Here is a 24,511-nt window from a genome sequence, read left to right as displayed (position 1 = left end):
TCGACAGATTAAAAATACTTTGGTATACATTGTATTAGTGTTTATAAACTGTAGTTGGTAAATCTTAAAACTAATATTGGTTGCATTATTTTATGTATTTTATAAAAATCACCACTCGGTCATTTCTGTCCCTTTTGTTATTACAAAAAATAATTATCAAATGTTGGGTGGTAATAGAGTAAACAAATTGTTTTAGCAATAACCCAAGTCTAGATTCTTTTCCACCTCCAGGAAAATATATGGACCTGTTGGCTGAAACAACTTTATATAAAATGTTCAAAGCAAAAAATTCCCAATAATCAAAGCTTTTAAAGGGTACACACCCTAGTTACGGCTAGTTGTTAACCATTACAGCGTTGTTTTTTGCTATTAAACCCATTTTTTCACAAATAAAATTGCACTTTACTTACCGTTTATTATTTAGAATATACATTTCCAATCACCTGAAGTTTTTTTTGGTAATCCTGTTTTTTGTAATACCACAAAATGCATTTTTCGTATTTCATAAATCACACGCATGTCTGAGAAAAAAACGTTGAGCAGACAAGGTCTAATCTATTTTTAGAGGGGATATTTTCATTTCAATGTCACAGACATTGGTATATCACGTGACCGTTATCATTTTGGTTCGGTTTGTTTTCTCGTGCACGGTTCGCGCAATCAACATCCGATTTGTTGTTGTTCATTTGTGAGATTTTTCTTCACAGTTCGTGAACATTTTCAGTAACAATAAAGTTCAGACAAGTAAGTGTCTCAATACAAAACGTTACAAACCCTTAAAACCAATAATTTTGCTAAGTCTTACGATATCTGGAGAGGGGATACAACCATGACAGAACAGTTGGAACATGTCCAGGAGAGGTGAAAGAAACGCACCCCAAGTCTGTGAAATTTGTCGTGACGTAGGCATTGTTGTGCTTCGAGCGACATCTACCGGTGACATCAGAATACTAACTTTCAAAGTTATTTCAAGCAATTGGGACATGGGGATTCCCATGGTATTTATCGATATAAAACCTGCTTTTTCACTCCATTTGATAAAAACGTGATCTAAGTGTGTTACAGGTTTGTAGATTAACCAAATTATAATTTATTTTCGCTGGATGGAACTAGGGTGTGTGGCTTTAATAAAAGGATATGTTCTTAATTTTTTTATTTTTTTTTAGAAATTTGAAAATAAGTCTTCAAACTCAAAGGCATCATCCAAAAATACTTTCCCCACAGAGATTGAGATTGAAATAAGTGATGATGACGATGACGATTTAAGTGTTCAAGAGGATGAGTTGAAAATGTGTATTGATAATAGCAAACTACCTACATGCACAGAGTCATTGACGGTGGAATTAAAATCTAAGTCTGCTCAGCTCTCAAAGCAAGCAGCTGACACAGATACACCAGAAGTTAATGAAAAAAACATTGGGAGATGTGGTCAACCAGAAAATATGTCGGTTGAAACCAAACCAGCGGAAAGAAATACATCGATATGTGTACCTGATTCAACTCCTAGTAGCTCATCTAATAAGGGTATGGATATATTTTGACAGTAAAAAAAGTCATTTCTTTTCAATATTACCTGTCCTCAAAACAAATGCATTTCCCTCGCACGCAAGTGGACTGGTCCGAGCATCCCAACAGATAATGGGATGGCCTAAATCTTCTACAGTATGCTCCCTTGTAATTCCGGTCATGTGACTATAGCTTCCTTCTTTTTCTCTTTGCTATACTGGTTGGGTGTGTTTTCTTTTGGCTCTGGGTTTTTTTATGTGATACTATTGTTGATAATTGACAGATTCGTTTCTGTCTTTGTTGTAATTGTTTCTAGTTGTATTATTTTGGCGTAAACACTTTTTTCAAGTGTGTTTTTACTTCCAAAATTGTTGTTACCGGTAAACGTTGCGTGGTCGCCATTTGCAAAGATGGCGGCCATGTTACCGGTTATGTCTAATGGTTTATTATTATTTCTCTTTGTAGAAATTCTATCATGTCAGATGCTAGTACATGCCGACAACGTTCTTTTTCTCGCTGTCGGAAGTTCCTATCGCGTGATGGTCCTCATGAGTTTTGTCCTTCATGCCGTGTGCCTTGTTCGGCAGAGACGAGATGCGATGTTTGTTCCAAATTGTCCGACTTGGAGTTTGGGAATTACTTGACTTTGCTGTCTACTAGGGCCAAGAAGGCAGAGTCAACCCTGGCGGGGTCTTCGGCGCCGTCCATAGCCGACTCAGTGGCCGATGCTTTGAAGTTGATGTTGCCTGCAATGTTACAAGAGACCTTGGCAGCGATGTCAGCAGATCCACAACCTGAGGCGGAGGGGTTACCCTCCCTCTTCTGTGACAGCGGTTCCAAGTACTAAACCGGGATCTATGGCTCCACGGAAGTCTCCGGCGGCGGCCAAACATTCATCACGGGTGCCTGCAGGATCCGGTGTACAGGCCGAGAAGGGTACTTCGTCGTCAAAGCAGATATCATCTTCTGATCACCGGTCTGATCCATCCTTGAAGGTGCGGGCGCACGGGTCCATGGGTCACCGTGCCAGACGTAGTAGAAGTCATTCACCACGGACTCCAGCGGCTCCATCGGTTCATCCAAGGAGGCCGCTGTCGGCTGATGCGGTCTCTATGGTTTCCAGGCGGGACTGCCCACGGTCTGGCTCTTCAGTATCCTCGAGGGACCGTCCACAGTCCGGTACTACAACGGCCCATGATCTACCAGACAGACATGCCTGCTCTCGAGTTCTCCGAGATTTTCCAGATGAAGGGTCGGGTCCATCGGTGGCGGATTACCCAGAGGCGACTGATCAATTGTCCTTGAGGGATTGCCTAGCAGTTGTATATGACTTGCTTCCGTCGCTGCCTCATCCACTGGCTCCATCCAAGAAGGGACCAGTGCCGATGATTTCTACAGACGTGCTTCCGGAGGATGTCGTCATTCGTTCTTTGGCAGCGGGAACCTTGGTGTCAGATGTGGCCTCGGTCTTGGACAAGACTTTTCTTGATACAGCATCTTTCGTGGCTTTTCCACACTGGTCAACTCGAGCTTATCCAGTGTTTAACATGCCGTTTCGGGATACGGCTCCGGTGCTTGATGATGATGTCCAGCATTTAGGAAAATCTTCCTCTGTAGAGTTGACAGATCAGCAAGCCATGTCTATGTATACGGCTCAACGGCGCTGTTTGTACGTTCTATCGTACTTAGACGTCTTTTTAGCGGCGATGGCTACCCAAGTGAAGGACTCCAGGTGTTACTCCTTGTTCCAACAGTCAGCCCAGATGTTGTCATACTTGACGTCGTCCATCACATTCATGTCAACGATGATTACGCACCATAGACGGCAAGCCTTCTTGAAGAAATCAACATTAGATTCCCAATGCAAGAAGGAACTGTTAGCGCAGCCATGGTCTTCCTCTAAATTATTTGCGGGCAAGGTATCTGATGTCGTCACCGCCAACGAGAAAGATCAACAATCTTCGGCAACTGTGAAGGCTTTATGCTGGAGTCCCAATAAGCGCAAAAACAGTTTTGTGGCTCAACCTGCCTTCAAGCGCTGGAGAGGTTCCTTTCGGGGAAACTCTTCCTGACGGGTACCAGACAAGAAATCGTCAGGGCCTCCTGCCAGAGGGAAGCCTTTCCGGCGTTGACACCAACCAGTAGATTTTGGATTGCTCCGGCTACCAAGACCTTCGTCTGCCCCACACTTTGACACAGATCAACGAATTTCAATTGACGCTTCCGGTGTCTGTTACACCGGTCGAAAGGACTATTGCCGGAGGCCGACTACGCCAGTTTTGGAAAACATGGGAGACTTTGTGCGACGATCAGTACGTCATCACAGTCCTGAGATACGGATATTGTCTGTCGACCCTCCCTTAACACGTACGCCCCGAGAGCGTCTGCACTCCGCCGCACATGTATGGGTTCTACAAAATTCCGTCAACAAGCTCTTAGAGAAGGGGGCTGTTTGCAGCATTCCGCTGTCAGACCTCACGCCAGGATTTTATTCCGACATACTTCTGGTGCCCAAGAAAGACTCGGCGGATTTACGGATGATCCACAACATGGCTTTTTTCAACAAACATTATCTCCAGTCTCCACCATCGTTCAAGATGTTGACGGTCAGAGATGTCGTTGCTGTGGTTCATCTGGAAGATTGGCTCGCTTCGCTAGACCTGAAGGACGCTTATCTTCATGTACCAATCTATGCCACCTGTCATTGGTACCTGAGATTTATACTGCAAGGAATCCATTACGAATGGATGGTGCTACCCTTTGGGATATCAATTGCTCCATGGCTGTTTACAAGGATCACTGCTCCAATATCGCGGGTCCTTCACAGCAAGGGTATTTACTTTTACCCCTACCTGGACGACTGCCTGTTGAAACATCCCAGTCAAGCTCGGCTCATCCATCATGTCCAGTTTGTCCTGCAGTTCCTACAGTCTCTGGGGTGGATTGTCAACCACGACAAATCCCAGTTGCAGCCTACACAAGATCTGCAATTCATCGGTGCACGTCTCCGCTCAGATCGCGGTCTTGTGCAAGTTCCACTCGACCGTTGGATGAAAATCCAGTCCATCATCAGGAAGGTGTTTCAAGAATGGCAGAGTCTGCTGGGGCTGTTGACGTCGGCGCAAGACTTGACTCTCAGACGACGCCTACAGCTACGACGGATCCAGATGTTCCTGTATCCTTACATTCTTTACCACAACCAAGCCTTGATGATTCCATTGCCGATTGACCTGCGGTCCAGTCTTCAGTGGTGGCAACGCCAATCGAACGTCTTAGAAGGCATCTCTTTGCGGCCGTTTTAAGCGACTCATCATCTGTTTGCAGATGCGTCACTCGAGGGTTGGGGAGCACACCTCAATGGCCAGACGTCGTCGGGGCAGTGGTCTGCAGAAGAATCGGTGCTACACATCAATCTTCTCGAGATGTTGGCGGTCTACATTGCGATCCTTCACTGGCGTCACCAGTTGATTGGAGCGTTTCTCATGGTGGCAACCGACAGCGTGACGGTGGCGGCTTACATCAATTGTCAGGGCGGCACACACTCAGACAGTCTTCTCCAGATGCCTTATTACCTGTACGATCTGGTGGATGATGTACCTCTGCAGCTGCGAGCAAAACATATTCCAGGGGTGTCCAATGTCCTAGCCGACAGTCTATCTCGTCCGTCATCGCCGCAGTCAACCGAGTGGATGCTACATCCAGACGCCTTTCGTTGGGTGTGCGAGCGTCTTTGGTCTCCGAACATCGATCTGTTCGCCACGAAGTTCAACCATCAGCTTCAGGTTTATGTATCGCCAGTTCCAGATCCAGATGCGTTCGATCTCGATGCTCTCACCATCAGCTGGGATCAGATGGATGCATACGCCTTTCCACCGCCGATCCTGCTGCCTCGGGTGTTACAGCGGTTTCAACAATACCGATGTTGCCTGTTGCTGATCGCACCCATGTGGCCATCAAGGGTGTGGTTTCCAGATCTAATCAGTCTCGCTGATCCACATCCGTTGCCTCTGCCCGAGTGGGCCATCTACTGCGGCACCCCACATCTCGGCTCTACCATCCAAATCCACGCTTGTTCCGGCTACACGCGTGGACCGTATTGCCAGAGGTCTGAAGAAGAAGGGGTTTTCTTCATAGTCTACTGCAGCAATTTTGAAGGCTCATCGATCATCTACTACAGCGGTCTATAATGTCTGATGGCTGTGTTTTTATAGATGGTGTCTGCGACAACACATTAAGCCTCAGAAAATTCCAGTCCATCATTTGGCAGACTTTCTGATGTACCTTCGGACGTCACTGAAGTTGAAAGGCTCGACGATTGCGGGTTACGTCTCGGTCATTGCTACTGTTCGTAATCCGGCTACTGGAACGAAGCTCTCCATCATCCCTGAAATTAATAAGATGGTTAAGAGCTTTAAATTGGAGGATCTAGTTCGTCGCTTTCATCCTCCGAAGTGGGACCTGACTCTGGTTTTGAGGTCCTTGGTGGTTGCACCATATGAGCCGATTGAAGAGTCCTCATTAGAACTTTTAACTCGGAAAACAGTTTTTCTGTTGGGGTTTGCAACGGCTGCTCGAGTCTCGGAAATTCATGCCTTGGATGTCGACCGTGTTAGATTTCATCGTGATTGTTACTCGGTTTCCTTGGGGCTTCTAATGAACTTTGTGGCTAAAAATCAGTTACCTGATCAACAGCCATGAACGTATGTGGTTCATGCATTATCATTTATACTGGGTCCGGCCGATACTGAAGACTTGACTTTGTGTCCGGTTCGTGCTTTGTACCACTATATTGAAAGGACTCGCTCGTTTCGACAACACCAGTCGAGATGGTTCCTTTCGTGTCACCAGTCTCATTTAAAAGACATTACTAAGAACACTGTGGCTACGTGGATTAGATTGACTATTCTGTTTGCATACCAGAAGGAAGGTTTACCTGCTTCCACTGCCTCCAATCCACATGAACTGCGTGCACTGACCGCCACCATGTCTTTGCACTGCAACACTCCTATCCAGCACATTATTACTGGCTGTTACTGGGCGACGGACTCCATATTAGCGAATTATTATCTGAGGGACGTCTCCACTGAGGATGTCGAGGGCTTCCATCATCTGGGTCCTGTGGTGGCTGCGCAGACACTGGTGAACACTAGCCGTCCTCATTGCTGTTGAGGTTTGCTGTTGGATTCTAGACTGCACACAGAGATGTCTACTGAATCCACAGGTGAGGATTGCTAAGACTTTTTATTCTTTGTACTTTTCACATGCACTGGTGCTAGAATTTTTTGTCTGGATAACATTTGCCTTGTACTTTTCTCGGCCAATTGTTGTCTCACTGAACTAACATGTTTTTGGTGTACTGGACAGAAAACACTCAGGGGCTTGTTTAGTTAGGTGTTCTGACGGATGCACCCATACAATGTTGTTGCTTGTTATGTTTTCATAACACTCCAATACGTTGGGAGGTTACCTAATACCTGCATCCCTGGTGGCTACGATTTCCCACCCTGTCAGAACGGTTGTGATGGATGCCGCCTGGGTTGGTTAGTTTTTTCACTTAACCTGCACTAGGCTGTGATGGGCATCCCTTGGAAGAGCGGTCTTTCCTTTGGCCTAATTCTTCCACTGATATGTCTTCCTCCGGTCTCTGGGAGTTTTTAAGAGCATCTTCGGATTTGGTATCCACCACCATCTGTTGAATGCTGCAATTGTTTTAAGGACAGGTAATATTGAAAAGAAATGGAGAAAACTTTAAGTGTTTTCTCTTTTATAGAGATATTACCTGTCCTCAAGGGTTTATTCCCCGGCATCCGTGTGATGCCGCTTCCTGGCATCCGTGTGATGCGCTCAGTGAAAAAGAAGGAAGCTATCGTCACATGACCGGAACTACAAGGGAGCATACTGTAGAAGATTTAGGCCATTCCATTATCTGTTGGGATGCTCAGACCAGTCCACTTGTGTGTGTGGGGGGGGGGGGGGGGGGGAATGCACTTGTTTTGAGGACAGGTAATATCTCTATAAAAGAGAAAACACATAAAGTTTTCTCCAATGGATCATAGTCTTATTGTGCAAATACATCTGTCCTTCTGTCCGTCCATCAGTCTGTTCATCTGTCTCACATAGAGTTTTCTAGACTTTATTTTTTTTTGCAATGCCTCGAGATATTGAGCTGAAATTTTGTGAATTTGCACATGTCAAACAAGAAGGATTGACATGTGAAATTTTCTTTTAGTTTTTATACCTTTCTTTCTTCGGGTTTATGTTTTTGACTTATTGTTTGAACTGTTTACTGTAATGTTTTGTTGTGTATATGTTGTAGTTGCTTGTCCTGTGTGTGGGGTACCAGTCAAAGAGTGCTATGTCAATCTACACCTTGACAGGTGTCTACGAAACGAGTGCCAGCAGAAAGTAACTAAACGGTATTATAAAGAGAGATGAAGACAAGATTTTGTTTTAAAAGTCTGCATAAAATCTTTAGTTAACTCCCTTGAAAAGTGACATAATTCATATGGTGTTTTCCAACTGCAACTGTGTAATGACATACAAAAAATTATCAAGAATAACCTCACAGAAGAATGCCTCTGTGGGGTCGTGGTTAAGCCATCGGACATAAGGCTGGTAGGTATAGGGTTCGCAGCTGGGTACCGGCTCCCACACAGAGTAAGTTTTAATGACTTAATTGGTAGGTGTAAGACCACTACACCTGCTTCTCTTTCACTAACCACTTAACATCTAACGACTAACCAACTGTCCTGGACAGACAGCCCAGATAGCGTGCTTGAACCTTAATTGAATATGTTTTTCCCCCAATTGCAACTGTGTAATGACATACAAAAAATTATCAAGAATGACGTTACAGAAGAATGTCGTACATGTTTTTTTAATAAAGTTCAGAATGTTTAGCATAGAAATTTTATAAAACTCTTTACAGTGTTTACATGAAAGCAAAATTAGGAATAACACTTTACTCTTTAGTGGGAATACAAAATATGCAGAAATATTAATTAAAAACATATGGCTCATAGTTAATAATTTTATCATTGTGTTAACTTTTAAATTGTTTGTGTGCATTTGAAATTGAGGTCATCCATAAAGTACATACACTTTGAGGCAGGGCTCGCTCTGGGTGAGCAGAAAAGTTTGCCAAATTATTGATTAAACTTTAAAAATTGTAAAAACCCAGTTATTTCTTAACAAAACAGCAATAATTGCATGAAATTATTTCGTCAAATTAAAATAAAATTCGCCAATTCGGTCATTACGTAGGAAGAAAGTACAGGGGGAGAGATTGCTGACAGTACATAATAATGTCAAGCTCTTAGTCAGTCATTCACTTTTGAAAATATCAGGTGAGTGGTAATTCCCTCACCTCATAAACTCTTTAAGTGAGTGATTTGTGTTCTATAGGAAACATGTTGAGTATAGGATGCATATATAGTGAAAGATATCTTTTGAACAGCACAAGCGTAAACAAATGCAAATGAACTCAAGCTTGTATCAAACACTGGGGTCGATTGGGGTTAAACTAGCTTGTAATCAAACAACCAGCGGAAGGTGCACTGTTATCATATTTTAGGTGGATGCTAAAAAGGCATACGTTAGATGTAAAGGACTGCTTAATTTGGGGGGAGGGTATAATTATCAATCATTTAGGTATACATAGAGGAGGTTTTTTTTTAAATGTGTGCGTACATACTTATGGATGACTCGAGGATAATGACATGCTTTTGATACAGCTTATTGATTCTGCTTGCTTTTAAACTGACCTTTACCAGAGAATTAAATCCATATTTAAAAATAAAAATGTTTATTAATTAGGTTACACAAAACAGTTTGTTCATTTAATTTGTAATGCATAACTTTCTTTATCTTGTGACAAATGTCATCATGTTTTGTTTTATTTCAGGAAACCTTTAACCAAGGTTGTTTACAATCTTATGTCGGATAAAGAGCTTAAGAAGAAATTGAAAGAGCTTGGTCTTTCTGTACAAGGAGACCGACAGGTACGGTTTTACATCATGTCAAAAACTTCAAGCTTTATTACAAAACTTGTACAGTTTTAATATATATACCTGATTAATTGAGAAAGAAAAAGGATTGGTTTATAAAGTGTATACAGTGAAACCTCTCAAAACAGGACCCTCTGTAAACCAGAATTCCCTCGAAACCGGACATTTTTCACAGTCCTTTTTAAAAAATCAGTAAAGAACTTAACTTCAATAAACCAGATACCTCTTAAAAAAGGACATTTTACATGGTCAAGAGGGTGTCCGGTTTAGAGGGGTTTCAATGTACTTGAAAATTAGCTGTTTTGAAATAATCTTTATTAACTTTGAGAGCAAAATGTTGTAAGTAGTAGTATTACTCGCAGTTACTCATAATCGGGAAAATATTTTTCATATTTTCTCAGTGATAAATATTCTGCATTGGTTTAATTTACACTACTATTTACAAACTTACAAGCTTACAAACCAATCACCTTGTCGGTACTAAATATGAACAAATGTAGATAAAAGCATGATTTATATTATCACTCACTGTCAAAGGGAATGTCCCGGGTTTGTTGCCATTGTAACATATATTTACAACTAAAATTACATATTAAAGATATTTTGTTGTTGAAAATATCAATGTCCATATAAACAAGATGTCTGTTCATGTCCTAATATTTGTAGTAACTCAAACAAGATTTTACCTGCCAATAATTACTTATGAAAAAATATATATGAGGGAAATGAATAGTTACTGCTATAAACATTAGCACATGACTGCAAACACATTTGATATACAGACACTGATATTCCAAACAATATATTTGATATGTAATTTTAGTCTTCAAATGGCTGCAAACTCAAGATAGTCCTTTTAAAATAAGATAGGAAACCAAATTCTGCTTGTGAAACTAGTTATTCAAGAGCATATTGTGCATTTTGAGTGACATTTCCTGTTGGTTATGGTGTGAATTTTATTGTCCCTGGAAAGTGATATAAGAAGACCTTTTGCTGCTAAAAGCAAAAAGTAACCCATGTGGTTCGAACGTTTTTCTCTTTTGTGTTACAAATATTAAATATTTGACACCTAATAGCTTCTGATCAAGGAATACAGTGATGCATATAAATAACCTTTCCTTTTCTTTCAGTCTGCAAATCCCACTGATCGTTAGGTTTTAACATTTATATGTATTAATATATTTCACATTCTAATAAAACGTCATCGTGAATTTCTCATGTTCTACAATGCTGATGGTGACTCTCTTAATCCCAAATCATGTAAGTTTTATGTGATAGACTGATAGACCAATAGACACTTAAACATAAATAAATTTTTATTAAAAAGACTTGCCTGATGTTAAAAGAAAATTATGGGTGGCAAAAATAATTGGCTCTTTGTATTAAATATGTCTTAATTTTTTTATGCCGCATAGTATTTCAGTTCTGTGTTCTTTAAGGTTATAAAACTAGAAACTACATCATGGGTCTAAACCTCAGATATGTATTAAATATTCCGCAATCTTGTATAATCAGGCTTTCTTCAAATCTAGACCATGTCTCGTAACATATTTTGATTCCTAACACCAACTGATTAAATAATGGGTTGAAATATTTAACTAAATTGTTTTGTATTACATTTAAAATGTTTTCTCTGATTGTTGGGGAAGATTATAAGATTTTGATAGGGTGACCTTGTTTTGTTTTCAGTATCTGTCTTGATACAAGAGTTTGAGAAAATGGAAAATATGAAAAATAAGATGACTAAAAGATCCAAAGATTCAGTGAGTTTCTGTTTCCACAGTATTATGTCTTGGGATGCTTGATATACCATTTTCTTGCTCACTGGACAGGGTTATTCAGCTTTTGCACAGTGTTAGAAAAATCTGTCTGACCCGAGGACTAGATGATTTCTACATTCGCGTGAGGTCATAATTGCCTTATCTATACTTCACAAAGGTGATAGATTCTATTAATATCATGGTTCCATTTAAAAGGTACATTATTGTGTAAAACTGAAATCAGCTCAGTTGAAGCAAAATTATAATTGGAAAACCTTGATAAAAGTAGGAAAGTAAATGTTATAACATAGAATTACAGGGGTCGAGATGTGGCCCAGTGGTAAAGCGCTCACTTAATGCACAGTCGGTTTGGGATTGATTGGGCTATTTCTCGTTCCAGCCAGTGCACCACGATTGGTATATCAAAGGCTGTGGTATGTACTACCCTGTCTGTGGGATGGTGCATATAAAAGATCCCTTGCTATTTAATGGAAAAAATGTAGTGGGTTTTCTCTCTAAGACTATGTCAAAATTACCAAATGTTTGACATCCAATAGCCGATGATTAATAAATCAATGTGCTTTAGTGGTGTCGTTAAACAAAACAAACTTTAGAATTAAAGCTGTATTTTCACTTATTTTTTTCATTTATTTTTGTTATTATGTTGCTCTAGCCAGAAAATAATTTGAGAGTAAGTAATAAAAACAAAACAGACCATAAGTACCACTACTAAGTGATTATGGATTTGAAATGTTCTAAAATTGGACACTGCATTTCAGGTGCTTTGACAAATTTTAAACAGCAGTTCACTTACTATCATCTCTATCTAAAATTATAAAAATGTATTTAAATATATATTCTTCTCATTTTATAGAGTGTTGCTGTTAAGAAAGGTTACAAGCCTGAAGAAATTAGAAAAGCCCAGAACCAGTATGGTAATGTTAAACTGCTTTGAATTATATTGTTAATAGGTAATATAATATTAATTATCATAAATTTCCTTTTGTAATGTTTATTGTTATGCAATAGACAGAATTATCTAGATTTTGCAAAAAGCTAGAAAATGCGGTCGTACTAAATGCACCTAGGGTGATGAGCTAAACATGGCCACATATTTGCCATGTAACCAATGCATGCTTTGTCAGGGTTTTTTGTTTCTTTAATATTCTAACTATTAACATTTTTGAAATTTATATCTATGGTGAAGCTTGGCAAACTTGTGCATTTCAATATCGCTTGACAATCTTCTATGAAATCAGAATGATGATAGGTAAAATTGAAATATTCATCACACTACGCAGCAATACTGTTTGTCTTGCATTCATAAATTGATTATACTGGGGTGTCGTTATACACTCGTTCATTCATTCGTAAATTGATTGTCTTATGCAAATCTAAGGACAACATCTGTTCATTCATGCAAGAGAAACAGTATTGCCTTATATATTAATGAGTGTTCCAATTATTAAATTGTTAATTCTTGTTTGTGTCTTATCTGCTATGTCAGTTACAAATTAGTTTTAAACCTCTTGTTGTTTTTTGGTACAGCAAAGAAGCACAACAGTCAATACAGTATACTGATGGCAGATGTGAAAAAACGATTGGCTGAGACAAAACGTTCAAGAACCGGTTCCAGAAATAAAACTGATGGTGATGTTGACTTGAATGATGCAGATGCTGTAAAATCTTCCTTTTCTGAAGATCCGTGTCCAATAAGCAGCTGTAATGTTGAGTCGACAGGTCTTACAGGTTCACTCGATGAAAAGTCACCAGTGACCAGTGAAGTATCATGTGTTGAAGATAACAGCAAAGACATGACCGACTTGACAGGCCATAGTTCCATCAAATCTGCAAGTAAAAGTCTAGAAAATGTAAGACGAAATCCATCATCTGAAAAAGAACTGCATAAAAGTACATCTCCAAGAAAACAACAATGTTCAAACTTAATCATTGGACATGATAAAGGTAAAACGATGATTGATACAGAGAATAGTTTACATTCTTCAACAAATGTTCAATCTTCCTCTAAAATAAATCAGTCATCTTTGAAAGTGACAGCATCAAAGAAGCCTCCAGAAGATGCCATTACAAAAGACAATACAGCTACTATTTGTTTAACTGATGATTTCCCAGACAAGAAATCAAGTTCTTCAGGAAAGGAACGGCTAAATAAAAAAATGTCCCCAACCAAAGAGTCTGGCCTAATTCTAAATGGAGGATCTCCAAGGAACTACATGATGAACAAGCAGTTAAACAATAAAATAACAAATTCTGTCAATCTGTTAGCTATGTCTGCTGTTCCATCTTCTGAGTCTCCCATTCGGTCGTCACCCAGGAAACAGCTATTTTCTCCCAATACGGCTGGCATTGCTTGTAACATCATTACACCAACTGTAGCACACCTTGGTAGTCCACGACAGACCTATGTTGAAGACAGTGATCCTGAAGAATCCAATGAAATTAGTTTCATGGATGCTATTGCAGAGTCAATAGGTAAAAAGTATACTAATTTTAAAATCTTTGAAAGGTCGCCATTAGTATTCCAAAGTACAATAATATGGATTCAAATACATGACAGTCTTTCCAAGAAATCTCCGATGGGACCCATTCTCTGATTCCCCCCCCCCCCCCCCATTCCAATGAGTGCCCCCTGACTGGTATATTCAAAGGCTATAGTATGTGCTGTACTGCCTGTTGGAAAGTACATATAAAAGATCATTTGCTGCTAATAAAAAAAATGTAGTGGGTGTTCTATGAAGACTCACAATTACTAAATGTTTGCTGATGATTAATTAATCGATGTGCTCTAGTGGAGTCGTTACAGAAATTTAATTTTTGGTAAAAATAGAATTTCATGCTGTAAATTGCACCAAAGTCAGGGTTCCAGCTGGAAAATTTTCATTAATAGTTGTAGCCAAATGTTTTCTTTTATAGCCACGATATAAATTTTATAGCCAAAAGAGCAGATTGAAAATTTTAATATTTATATTTGTGTAATTTATTCTCAAATTCATGTGGTGTATTTGTCCTAGTGAGCAATACATTTGTGATTCTTTTCAGGTTTCCTTGAACTGCTTTTTAAATGGCCCATTCAGATTGTTAACAAACTATAATTATGAAATAAAAACAACCCGAGGTAAAGTGTATATGTTTAAATTTTATTTGTGTCAGAAAGCTATATTACCTGTGATGGAACATCAGTCATGTGGACTTCCCAAACGGGTAGAAGCATATCTGTTATTTGTACTTGAGATTTCAAATCGCGATCCCGTTTGTACTTTGTTGGTCACAGCATTGTGTTGTAATCACTGGTGGTCCCGCAACGCTTAGCGTCACCACGTGATAACTGTGATTAAAGATCGCATTTGAACGAGTGTTTGATTTACTAGAACAATGTTTTAAAATTAAACCTAAACAATGATACAAAATGCAAATTATCTTGGTAGATAAAACATAAGAATATAATTCGGTCTGAAACTTAAATAAAAAATTGTGGACCCGCATATCTGGTGTTTTAATAGGTTATACCGAGCTTACGCAAACTGAAATAAATATATTCATAAGAATGAAGTACTCAATCGAACAGAGCCCTGTATGTAGATTTTGTTCGTGAGGAATCGTTAACGATTTGATTGGTTAAAAATTCACTGCATCCACATTTTATTTTATTAAGGGCAAGGGTTTTGCGCGTATATTTTCTTTGGAATGGCGGCGACAAGATAATAAGATAATCTGAATTTCGGGAAACATTGGTTGAAAAAATAAATTGCCATTTTGTATCGCCTGATTGACCAGATTATAGCCAAACTTGTGATAATTCGCCAATTGGCGACAATGGCGAACGGCAGCTGGAACCCTGAAAGTCAAGGCAATAAATGTGCCCAAACTAGTCATGCCCCAATAAAATACAAACATGCTAACCTCAAAACACTTCATCTCAAAACCACTGAAATGTTAAAGCTTTAAATACATTATAATTTAAAATGCATTTCTGAATATTCGCAACTCTAGCAGCTGTTAATAACATTATTACACTAAAAAGACTTCTGTGCCCATATTAGTGAGATCTAAAATTCTGACTTCTAGTGGAAGTGCACTCTTAGCATCACCCGAGGATCCATGTCTGTAGGTGCTGTAGCAGTTTAGAGTTAATCTCACTATATTGTGACTGATCATCATCTGATCATCTAGTTCATATTTGCTGATGATATAACATCGACTTTAGTTTACAAATATTTGAGTGAGTGAGTTATTTCCAGTAATTGTATAAAACTAACAGGGTTCCACAAATCCACTAGCCCTCAATCCCATCTAGTGACTTTTTTTTGTCTGGGCTAGTGAAAATTACCAACTGTATTACTATAATACATTGGGCACTAGCCAAAGCTTCTGTGAGGGCTAGTGACTTTCTCAAACATTTGTCAAATGCTGACTTTAAGGTAATTTATTGTTAATAATAGCGTAATAATATATACTCCTTTCATTTCATTTTGTCTCATCTGTTTCAGATATGTTTGGTTCTGAATCAATCTTGGACAGTTCATCTGTCTGCAAAGATCTATGGCCAGCATTATCCCAGACTTCCAAATTCAAATCACATGACCCTCTCAGCCAATCAGATCTGGAACCAGATGGATTGATGGTTAGAAATGGTCAAAAGCAGAATGATGCTATGAGTATATGTAGTTCAGACTCGGACATACTAGACTGCGTGAATGAAGAAATACAGGTAAATGTCTTTATACTGGCTGAAGGGGTTGGGCATAGCCCAGTGGTAAAGTGCTGGCCTGTTGGGTTTACTGTCTGAGATCAATCGCTGTCATTGGGTTATTTTTCATTCCAGCCAGTGCACCACGACTGGTATATCAGAGGCTGTGGTATGTGCTATCCTGTCTGTGGGATGGTGCATATAAAATAAACCATGCTATTAAATTAGTACCGGTAATAGAAAAATATAGAGGGTTTCCTCTCTAAGACTTTCAGAAATACCACATGTTTAACATCCAATACCACATGTTTAACATCCAATACCACATGTTTAACATCCAATAGCAGATGATTAATAAATCAATGTGCTCTAGTGGCATTGTTACACAAAACAAACTTTAACTTTATACTGTCTGAACAAAATTGCCTTTTTCATGATTATTATGAGTGAAATAAAGCATTTATCAAACAAAATATTAGTAAGACCTGGAAATTTTCCTTTTCTTTGTTACACGATGACACACAATGTTTATAAGAGCTGACATAAGAGTTTTTTGAAAGTTAGTTCTGATATATAGTCTTTAGAGGAAACCCGCTACATTTGTCCATTAGCAGAACGTGATCTTCTATATGCACTTACCCACACACAGGCCAGCACATACCATGGCCTTTGATATACCAATTGTGGGGACTGACATGGATATAAAAAAGCCCAATGGGATCATCCAGGAAGTTTGATCCTATGATCCAATAAGCTCAGACAAGTGTTCTACCAACTGAGCTAAATTCCCCCCACCACACAAACACACACACACATGTATTCTAGGATAACCTGGAATTTCGTAAAATATCCAAAAAGAGAGTTTCTGAATTTTCACTTAACATGGATGGGCCTGACATAACTTATATTTCTGGGGATAACAATTGTTGTGAACACTGTTAAGTAAGTATAATATTTTGTTTAATTCATCTTGTGTTAACACTGCTGAATTTATAAAGTATTATATTTCATTTAGTTCATCTTATATCAAGTGGGAAAGTTGAACAAAGTTGGAAATCCATTCTAAATTCATTTGCCACATTTTTTTTTTACATACCTAATATCTTACAAATGTTTACATTGCAATCAAAGATGTGTAGCAAATATACTATTTAAATTAAAGTGCTACCGTTTTATCTTATTTTCTTAAAATATTTAAACAAAATTAATCTGACTACTAACAATTTGTTTTAACCAACTTGAATCTATAGATTTCATTAATTTATTACCAGTATAAATGTTTTTTTATTTTCTGATGTTCCAGGTAACCAGTGATTTAGGTATATCCACCCGTCGACAAAAGGCTGAAAGCAGGTGATTTATTTCATTTTAGTGTTTGCTTTTTCTTTTAATCAAATTAGAATTTGTTTTTAATACATAATAATAAAAATTAAAATATTTTTTTAAAAGCCACTCCACAAGTCACTACACAAGTAAATGCACCTTGTTTGTCAAATAACTAAACATGTCTTAATTCTGTTAACGCCAATATTTTGTTGTATTTTCTTAGACATTTTTTGTTGACTTTGTATTGGCCAACCCCTCTTCTCGTGATGGTATTTAGAGGCTTGAAAAGTTGGCTAATACACGGCAATATACAGTAGTTCATATTATGTTCATGTCAATGTCTATAATAAATAACTAGTTTGAATATAATACCTAAAATATTTGATTGCTCATGTAAATAATTGGTTCTAATTAATGAATATTTATAGCTATTCACATACAAGAATGAAGATTTTCCAATTTGTTCGAAATTCTGAAATTTTAATCATTTGTATTTCCGGGTTTTCCACTGTTTGTCCAAAAGTTCCCATTTTCTTCGTCCAAAATTTCGTTCCAGCCAGTGCATCACGACTGGTGTATCAAAGGCAGTGGCATGTGTTATCATGTCTGTGTGATAGTGCATATATCTAAAAGATCCCTTGCTACTAATGGATAACTGTAGCAGGTTTCCTTTCTAAGACTATATATCAAAATTACCATATGTTTCACATCCAATAGCCAATGATTAACAAATCATTGTGCTCTAGTGGTATCGGTAAACAAAACCAACTTTCGTCCAAAATTTACTAGTGTAAATGATAAAATAATAGCGATCTTAACATTTAGTTAAATACAAATAAGTGAAATATTAGCAACAAAACTTTAGCAAGGTCATTATATAAGACACTAAACAAAAAACTTAAACTTAAATGACAAGATGAGCTAAAATAAGCTTTGATGTATTTTGACGTTATGTAGCTTACAGACAACTTACATTAGTAAAACAAACTGCATGAATGTTGGCTATTCGTTTTGGTTTAATCATTAACATATAACAAATGTTGTATGTTGTGTGTTCAGTTAATCACTGACAAAACAGTTGCACAAAGGTGTTTCAGAACAGTATTTTCAGAACATCTATATAAGTTTAGCATTATGAAATATCATCCTGTGTAGCCTCGTTAAAATTTATGCTTGCTAATATTTCCAGTGTTTCTGCCAGAAAGAAATATTTGGGTACGGCACTATGGAATTGAATGCAACTACAGTCAACTCGGGGTATGGTGGTCTCCCCCAGAAAGAAAATGAGTTAAATTATTTAGGGTTAGGGTTAAAGGAAACATGACACGAGACCATATTATAGCTCATTTTAAAAGCAAAATGATATAAAAATAATATACAAATAACTTTATAACAATAAAATACGTGTAGTTAACTTAAAATGAAGAAATTACGATAATCAGTATCAAAGTACGATTTATGCATATTTATTCGTGAGCGTTCGGGAAAAAAGGGAAGTGACGTCAGAGCCACTGTACTCTTCCATTGTTGTTAACTATTTATATATGGAGTAAGGGGCTTACGATCTTTTCAGTCCAACAGTGCCGTACTGCGCGGCCTTTGGGTGGGTGTAAAAATAAACAGTTTAAACGATCGGGATTTTCTTTTTATGGTTTTCCAAAGGATTGTATCCGAAGAATGACGCGTGTATTTTATCGCAAAAGAAAAGATTGGACACCAACACCGCATAGTACTTTGGTGTCAGCCTATTTACAGCCTGGAGCCCGAACGTTACCCGGAGACAAAAACATTACTCGGTTGCGAATGCCGAGGTGTACATTGTACATATTTGGCACAAAGATACACCTCAGCATGATGTATTTATATATACTCTTCAAAAAAAGAAACGCAAAAGGGTACAAATGGGTTATAACTCCGATTTTATGTTTCCTACCGGTTCATGCTTTGTGAATATAAGGTCATTGCATGTCCCAAACACATTCCCATGGTTACATTCGATAAAACGCAGCTACTGTACAATAAAGTTCCAAAATGTGAATATTCGCAAAAACGCAGCCACGTGCAAACCATGTCACCACTGCACGTGCGTTGTCTGCACGTGCAACATGAACACTGACAGTATAAAAGTGCAGGGTGTTCGCTTGCCTGGCCTCTGTATCTGGCCGACAGTTGACAATCAGGACATGCCACGTCTCAGTGAACCGCAGAGAAACAATGCCATCGGCCGACTAGACGCAGGCGAATCCAGAACGGCCGTTGCCAGGGCATTCCATGTGTCCCCAAGCACCATCTCCAGACTGTGGGACCGTTACCAGCAACATGGATCAACACGTGACCTCCCTAGATCCGGTCGACCACGGGTCACTACCCCCGGGCAGGACCGCAACATCCGGGTACGCCACCTTCGGGAACGATTGACTACTGCCACCTCCACAGCCGCAGCAATACCAGGTTTGCGCAGGATATCCGACCAGACCGTACGGAACCGCCTACGTGAGGTAGGAATTCGTGCCAGACGTCCAGTTCGAGGTGTCATCTTAACACCACAACACCGTCGACTCCGACTGCAGTGGTGCCAGATTCATCGACAATGGCCTCAACTGCAATGGAGACGGGTGTGGTTCAGTGACGAGTCCCGATTTCTGCTCCGACGTCATGATGGAAGATGTCGCGTGTATAGGCGTCGTGGTGAACGTTATGCGGCAAACTGCGTGCAGGAAGTGGACAGATTCGGCGGGGGTAGTGTCATGGTGTGGGCAGCCATCTCACACACTGGCAGAACTGACCTGGTCCACGTGCAGGGCAACCTGAATGCACAGGGCTACATTGACCAGATCCTCCGGCCACACATCGTTCCAGTTATGGCCAACGCCAACGCAGTGTTCCAACATGACAACGCCAGGCCTCACACAGCACGTCTCACAACGGCTTTCCTACAGAACAACAACATTAATGTCCTTCCTTGGCCATCGATATCACCGGATTTGAACCCAATTGAGCATCTATGGGACGAGTTGGACCGACGCCTCCGACAGCGATAACCACAGCCCCAGACCCTGCCCGAGCTGGCAGCAGCCTTGCAGGCCGAGTGGGCCACCATCCCCCGGGACGTCATCCGTACTCTGGTTGCTTCAATGGGCAGGCGGTGCCAGGCAGTTGTCAACACACGCGGAGGCCACACCCGGTATTGACTCCAGATGACCTTGACCTTGGTGGTGTGTCCTATCACTTACTCACAATGGACTAGAGTGAATTGTGAACAATCCTGCAACATTTGGTAATTATCGGACTCACCATTCAATAATTAAATCAATTCTCCAAATGTTACGACAATGTGGTTTTGCGTTTCTTCTTTTGAAGAGTATATGTTAAAACAAAAATGTAGCAATTTTTATTTGTTTTATTTTTTTGGAAAAACCCCCAAATTCATGTTAGGGCTGTAGGCCTACATAACAAAATCTGTATTCACCGTCCGAAGAAGAAAACGTCAATAAGTAATTAAATATGGCATATGCAAACATGGGATTTGGCATGAGGATATATCTCAGTACGATGTATTTAAATATGTTTTAAAAAAAACGTGTAGAAAACAATAATAATTTTAAATAATGTTTTTAATCTTCGGGCGGAATACGTCACAAAAACGTTCCTCATCGCCCGAAGCCCCAAAGTATCACGAAGTTCAATACAAAATAAACCACTACTGTCGATGTCGAAATAATTGTTATGTTTCATCCACGGGCTGACTTGAGAATCAGAGTGTTGTTTTAGTTAATTGGTCCTTTCTTTCCGTGGCCTGCACATGTGATTCCTGATTGGCAGGTGTATATTGCAGGGTATCGACCAGGTAAGTGATTACCACGGTCTAGACATACGTACAAAATACGTGCCAGTTTTTTTAAGATCACAGGGTATTGTGGTGTAACCTGTCGCAACTATAGTACAATGTTAATGGACATCATCAGCCGCCCTGCTTCATTACTGTAAATAATGCTGTAAAACCCTTGATTAAGTACTTTCCCCATCTAAAATTACAAAACTGACCAATTACGTAGTACCAAAGAAAAGAAAATTATCACTTGGGTATCGTGAGTGGTCGTTTTTACTCTAACGCACCCTACCAATAGGCCTAATAATATGCTACTTTTTTTTTATGAGAGAAAAATACTATAACCCCATTTCGTTCTATTGATGCAAATTGAAATATATTTAGTTTAAAAGTTGATTATACTCTCAAGTCATTTATGTTGTTTTACAAGTCAGGTTAATGAAAGTGAAGCGTCTTGTCGTAAATTAGAGCGTTTGTTTACACTGTGCATACAGATTTCATTATGTACAGCCCGAACATGAAAAATGCGATATTTTCAAAAAAAAAAAAAAAAATGTTTGTCCTACATTTATATTTTTTACATATTTAAATACATCATACCGAGGTGTATCTTTATGCTAAATATGAACAGTATACATCTCGGCATTAGCATCCAGGTTTTGGTTTTGTCTCCGGGTTACTTTCGGGCTCCGGGCTGTAAAGTGGTCGACCGGTCTGGTCTGGCACCATCGGTTTCTCCACCCTCCGACTCGCTATCCGTTTTTTCTTAAGTATCACTGTTGTAAGTAAATGTGTGTCTTTCTTCATTTACTAACAGCTCAAATTGATACGGCAAAACTTTTGCGAATGAACACTCTGTGCAAGTCTTAGATTCTTTATGAATGGTACGGACTAATGCTTTTAAGTGTAAGGCTTCAGATCAAGCAACGCGTCTCTGACGTACGTCACGGACCTAGTGATTGCCCTGCTCATTAAAGATCGGCAATTTCCGCTAAGAGTTCATATCTCAGGGTTTTTTACGGAGATATTTTAAGTAATTAATTTTATTATTTTTTATTTTTTTTAGGTGATTCAATTTATAATTAATTGTACATGGTTGGTGCCAAATATAGGTCACGTGACATATTTCCTTTAAGAAAATCTTACAGTAATGATATGAGTAATTAATTTTGTCAAAAAGTTAACTTAAACAACTAAAATCTGGCAAAAACATTTGGGTATGGTACCATACCCGTTTTCCCTCTGGCAGAAACCCTGATTTACAGTATATGGTTTTAGCTGATCCTATTTTGCATACGTTCTGAATGGGGGTACTATTTGAGAAAATTTTGGCAGCCATGTCCCTTGGGCCAATCTCAGTGTCTGGCCACCAGTTTTAAAATTTCTGTATTTTTTGTAACCCACTTTCATCTCTATATGATAATGAAAGTAGTGGCGATTTGCTGCCAGATCAGGATAAATATGTTTTCTACTTGGGTTTTTCCTACGGTTCTGTTTCTTCCATCAGATAAAACATTTTAATAATTTCAAAATATTTCATCACTTTGTGTTTCAGGACATCTTCTTTAAGACGCAGTGCTAGATGCAATAAAAGAATTCACGAACATGCTACAGAAAATGCTACTCCCAAGAGAAAAAGAAGAAAATAGACCCCATTACATTAGATCAGAATTTTTTCATTGAAATGCTTATGTTCTCCGATTCAGTTATTATATTATGATCTTTCAGTGATACATACGTGCCTCTTATCATGATTTTTTTATGGCTTTCTTAGCACTGTAAATACGAGTACTGAGTTTATAACATTAAGAAGTAGATAGACTCAATATTTTCACCAATATGCAGTGCATGATGTTGGGGTGAGAAGGGATCTTTTTTTTTTAAAGTGCTCTTCCAAAATATTCTACTTTGAAGTGGACCAATTTGTTTTTTTCTTTCAAACCATCACTCCCAATAGGGTATAACAATAGTTGTGTTTCGTGCTATACCGCTCAATAATAAGGCTTAAGTGTGTTAAATTGTTCTTCCATTAGACATTTGACATGTGCTGTGTTGTCAAAAATGACTTGTTAACTTTTAGCAATAATGTGATGTAATTTCTTTTCAGAATACTGTTCGAAGCTAATGATAAACTATTGTATAAAGATATAATGACAGTAGTATTGCAACAGTAAATCATTTGCTGTCGGGTGATTTAGGCTTTATATACTCTGGTGAATTACATCAGTCTAATTTCAGTTGTTCATACCATGGCTACACTAAATTTAGATGGAATCACTGTAATATATAGAATATATATTATACACTAGCAATATATACGGGTAATATTGTACGACAAAAACGCCCAACAAATTAATTTTATTTTTAAATGATTTTATTAAAAAGGTTTCAGTGTAACAAGATTATCATAATGTAAAAATCACACTCATTGTAGTGATCAAACAAAGATAGAAGATTATTGTGTACAACAGAAAAACACTAAACGAATTTATTAAAGGGACACGCCCTAGTTTCATCCCTTGAAAACTAACACCAAGTTCAGTTAATCTACAAACCTGCAACATATTTGGATAAAGTTACAATTGAGTAAAACCTGAGTGTTTGACTTTGAAACGGTGAAATACCCTCTAAAAATAGACTAAAATTTTACTCCATAACGGTTACTTCTCAGACACACATGTATTTTTAAAAATATGAGAAATGTATTTTGTGATATTAAAAACACTTCGAATATGCTGAAATGGATAATCTAAATAATAAAATATAAGTAAAGTATGATTTCAGTTACCAAAAACAGCTCCAATAGTAAAAAATATGCCTTAGTGTTTAAAAACTAGGGTATGTCCTTGTAATGAATTTGAGTGCGCACATACACATTCATACTTTTATGGAATAGAATAGTTAATTTTGCTGGACATACATGTAATGTATCTGTTTATCTTGAGGAAATAAACTAATTGTATATTTATTACACTACAGTGGATGAATTACACATGGGATATAAACCCCAATGTGAGTTAAGCCTTTTGAGAGGTCATGACCTCTGATCAGCTGATTTGACATTGCAACATACTGTATGTGTTCCCCTAAAAGACTGCCGATATTGCAGCTTTTGTGTTATCGATCGTATCATGATGTATCATTAAAAATGCCTTCATTGTGATATAAATGGTCTCTCGTGGCACTTGTTTAGAATTCTCTATGTAATAAGGCTTAGAATTATCAAATGTTTGACATCCAATAGCTGATGATGAGTAAATCAAATGTGCTTTAGTGGTGTCATTAACAAAACAAACTTTAATTATGTAATAGTGCTACATTATTATTAAGTTATTTCCTTCATTATTCAGTTTAAGGCAGATTTCGTTTTGATTTC

At 38.5% G+C, this 24,511-nt stretch overlaps 1 protein-coding gene across 4 annotated transcripts; it reads left to right on the top strand.

The window, feature by feature from the left end:
* The first annotated feature begins 1,167 nt into the window (after positions 1-1,167).
* LOC121367778 lies at positions 1,168-23,613 on the top strand. Of its 4 annotated transcripts, none has more exons than XM_041492144.1 (9): positions 1,168-1,524; positions 7,823-7,922; positions 9,410-9,506; positions 11,202-11,275; positions 12,147-12,207; positions 12,821-13,765; positions 15,781-16,001; positions 17,284-17,333; positions 22,691-23,613. In XM_041492144.1, the coding sequence occupies exons 4-9, from the start codon at positions 11,231-11,233 to the stop codon at positions 22,782-22,784; spliced, it is 1,416 nt and encodes a 471-aa protein (XP_041348078.1). In that variant the 5' UTR covers positions 1,168-1,524; positions 7,823-7,922; positions 9,410-9,506; positions 11,202-11,230; the 3' UTR covers positions 22,785-23,613. The 4 variants fall into 4 exon arrangements, 3 of the variants coding, with proteins under 3 accessions (XP_041348078.1, XP_041348079.1, XP_041348077.1); XM_041492145.1 differs by lacking the exon at positions 1,168-1,524 and adding an exon at positions 1,742-6,727; XM_041492143.1 differs by lacking the exons at positions 1,168-1,524; positions 7,823-7,922; positions 9,410-9,506 and adding an exon at positions 10,706-10,772.
* The last annotated feature ends 898 nt before the right edge of the window (positions 23,614-24,511 follow it).

The sequence above is a fragment of the Gigantopelta aegis genome, chromosome 3, assembly GCF_016097555.1.
Source record: "Gigantopelta aegis isolate Gae_Host chromosome 3, Gae_host_genome, whole genome shotgun sequence".
Classification (NCBI taxonomy): domain Eukaryota; kingdom Metazoa; phylum Mollusca; class Gastropoda; order Neomphalida; family Peltospiridae; genus Gigantopelta; species Gigantopelta aegis.
This window is presented reverse-complemented; position numbering and strand designations above follow the sequence as displayed.

What these genes read in the sequence shown, in the direction of transcription:
- LOC121367778 (XM_041492143.1), top strand. Translation starts at nt 10,730, where the DNA reads ATGTTCTACAATGCTGATGGTGACTCTCTTAATCCCAAATCAT. An exon ending in CTAAAAGATCCAAAGATTCA is followed by an intron (nt 11,276 to 12,146) that starts GTGAGTTTCTGT and finishes CTCATTTTATAG; the next exon opens with AGTGTTGCTGTTAAGAAAGG. An exon ending in AAAAGCCCAGAACCAGTATG is followed by an intron (nt 12,208 to 12,820) that starts GTAATGTTAAAC and finishes TTTTTGGTACAG; the next exon opens with CAAAGAAGCACAACAGTCAA.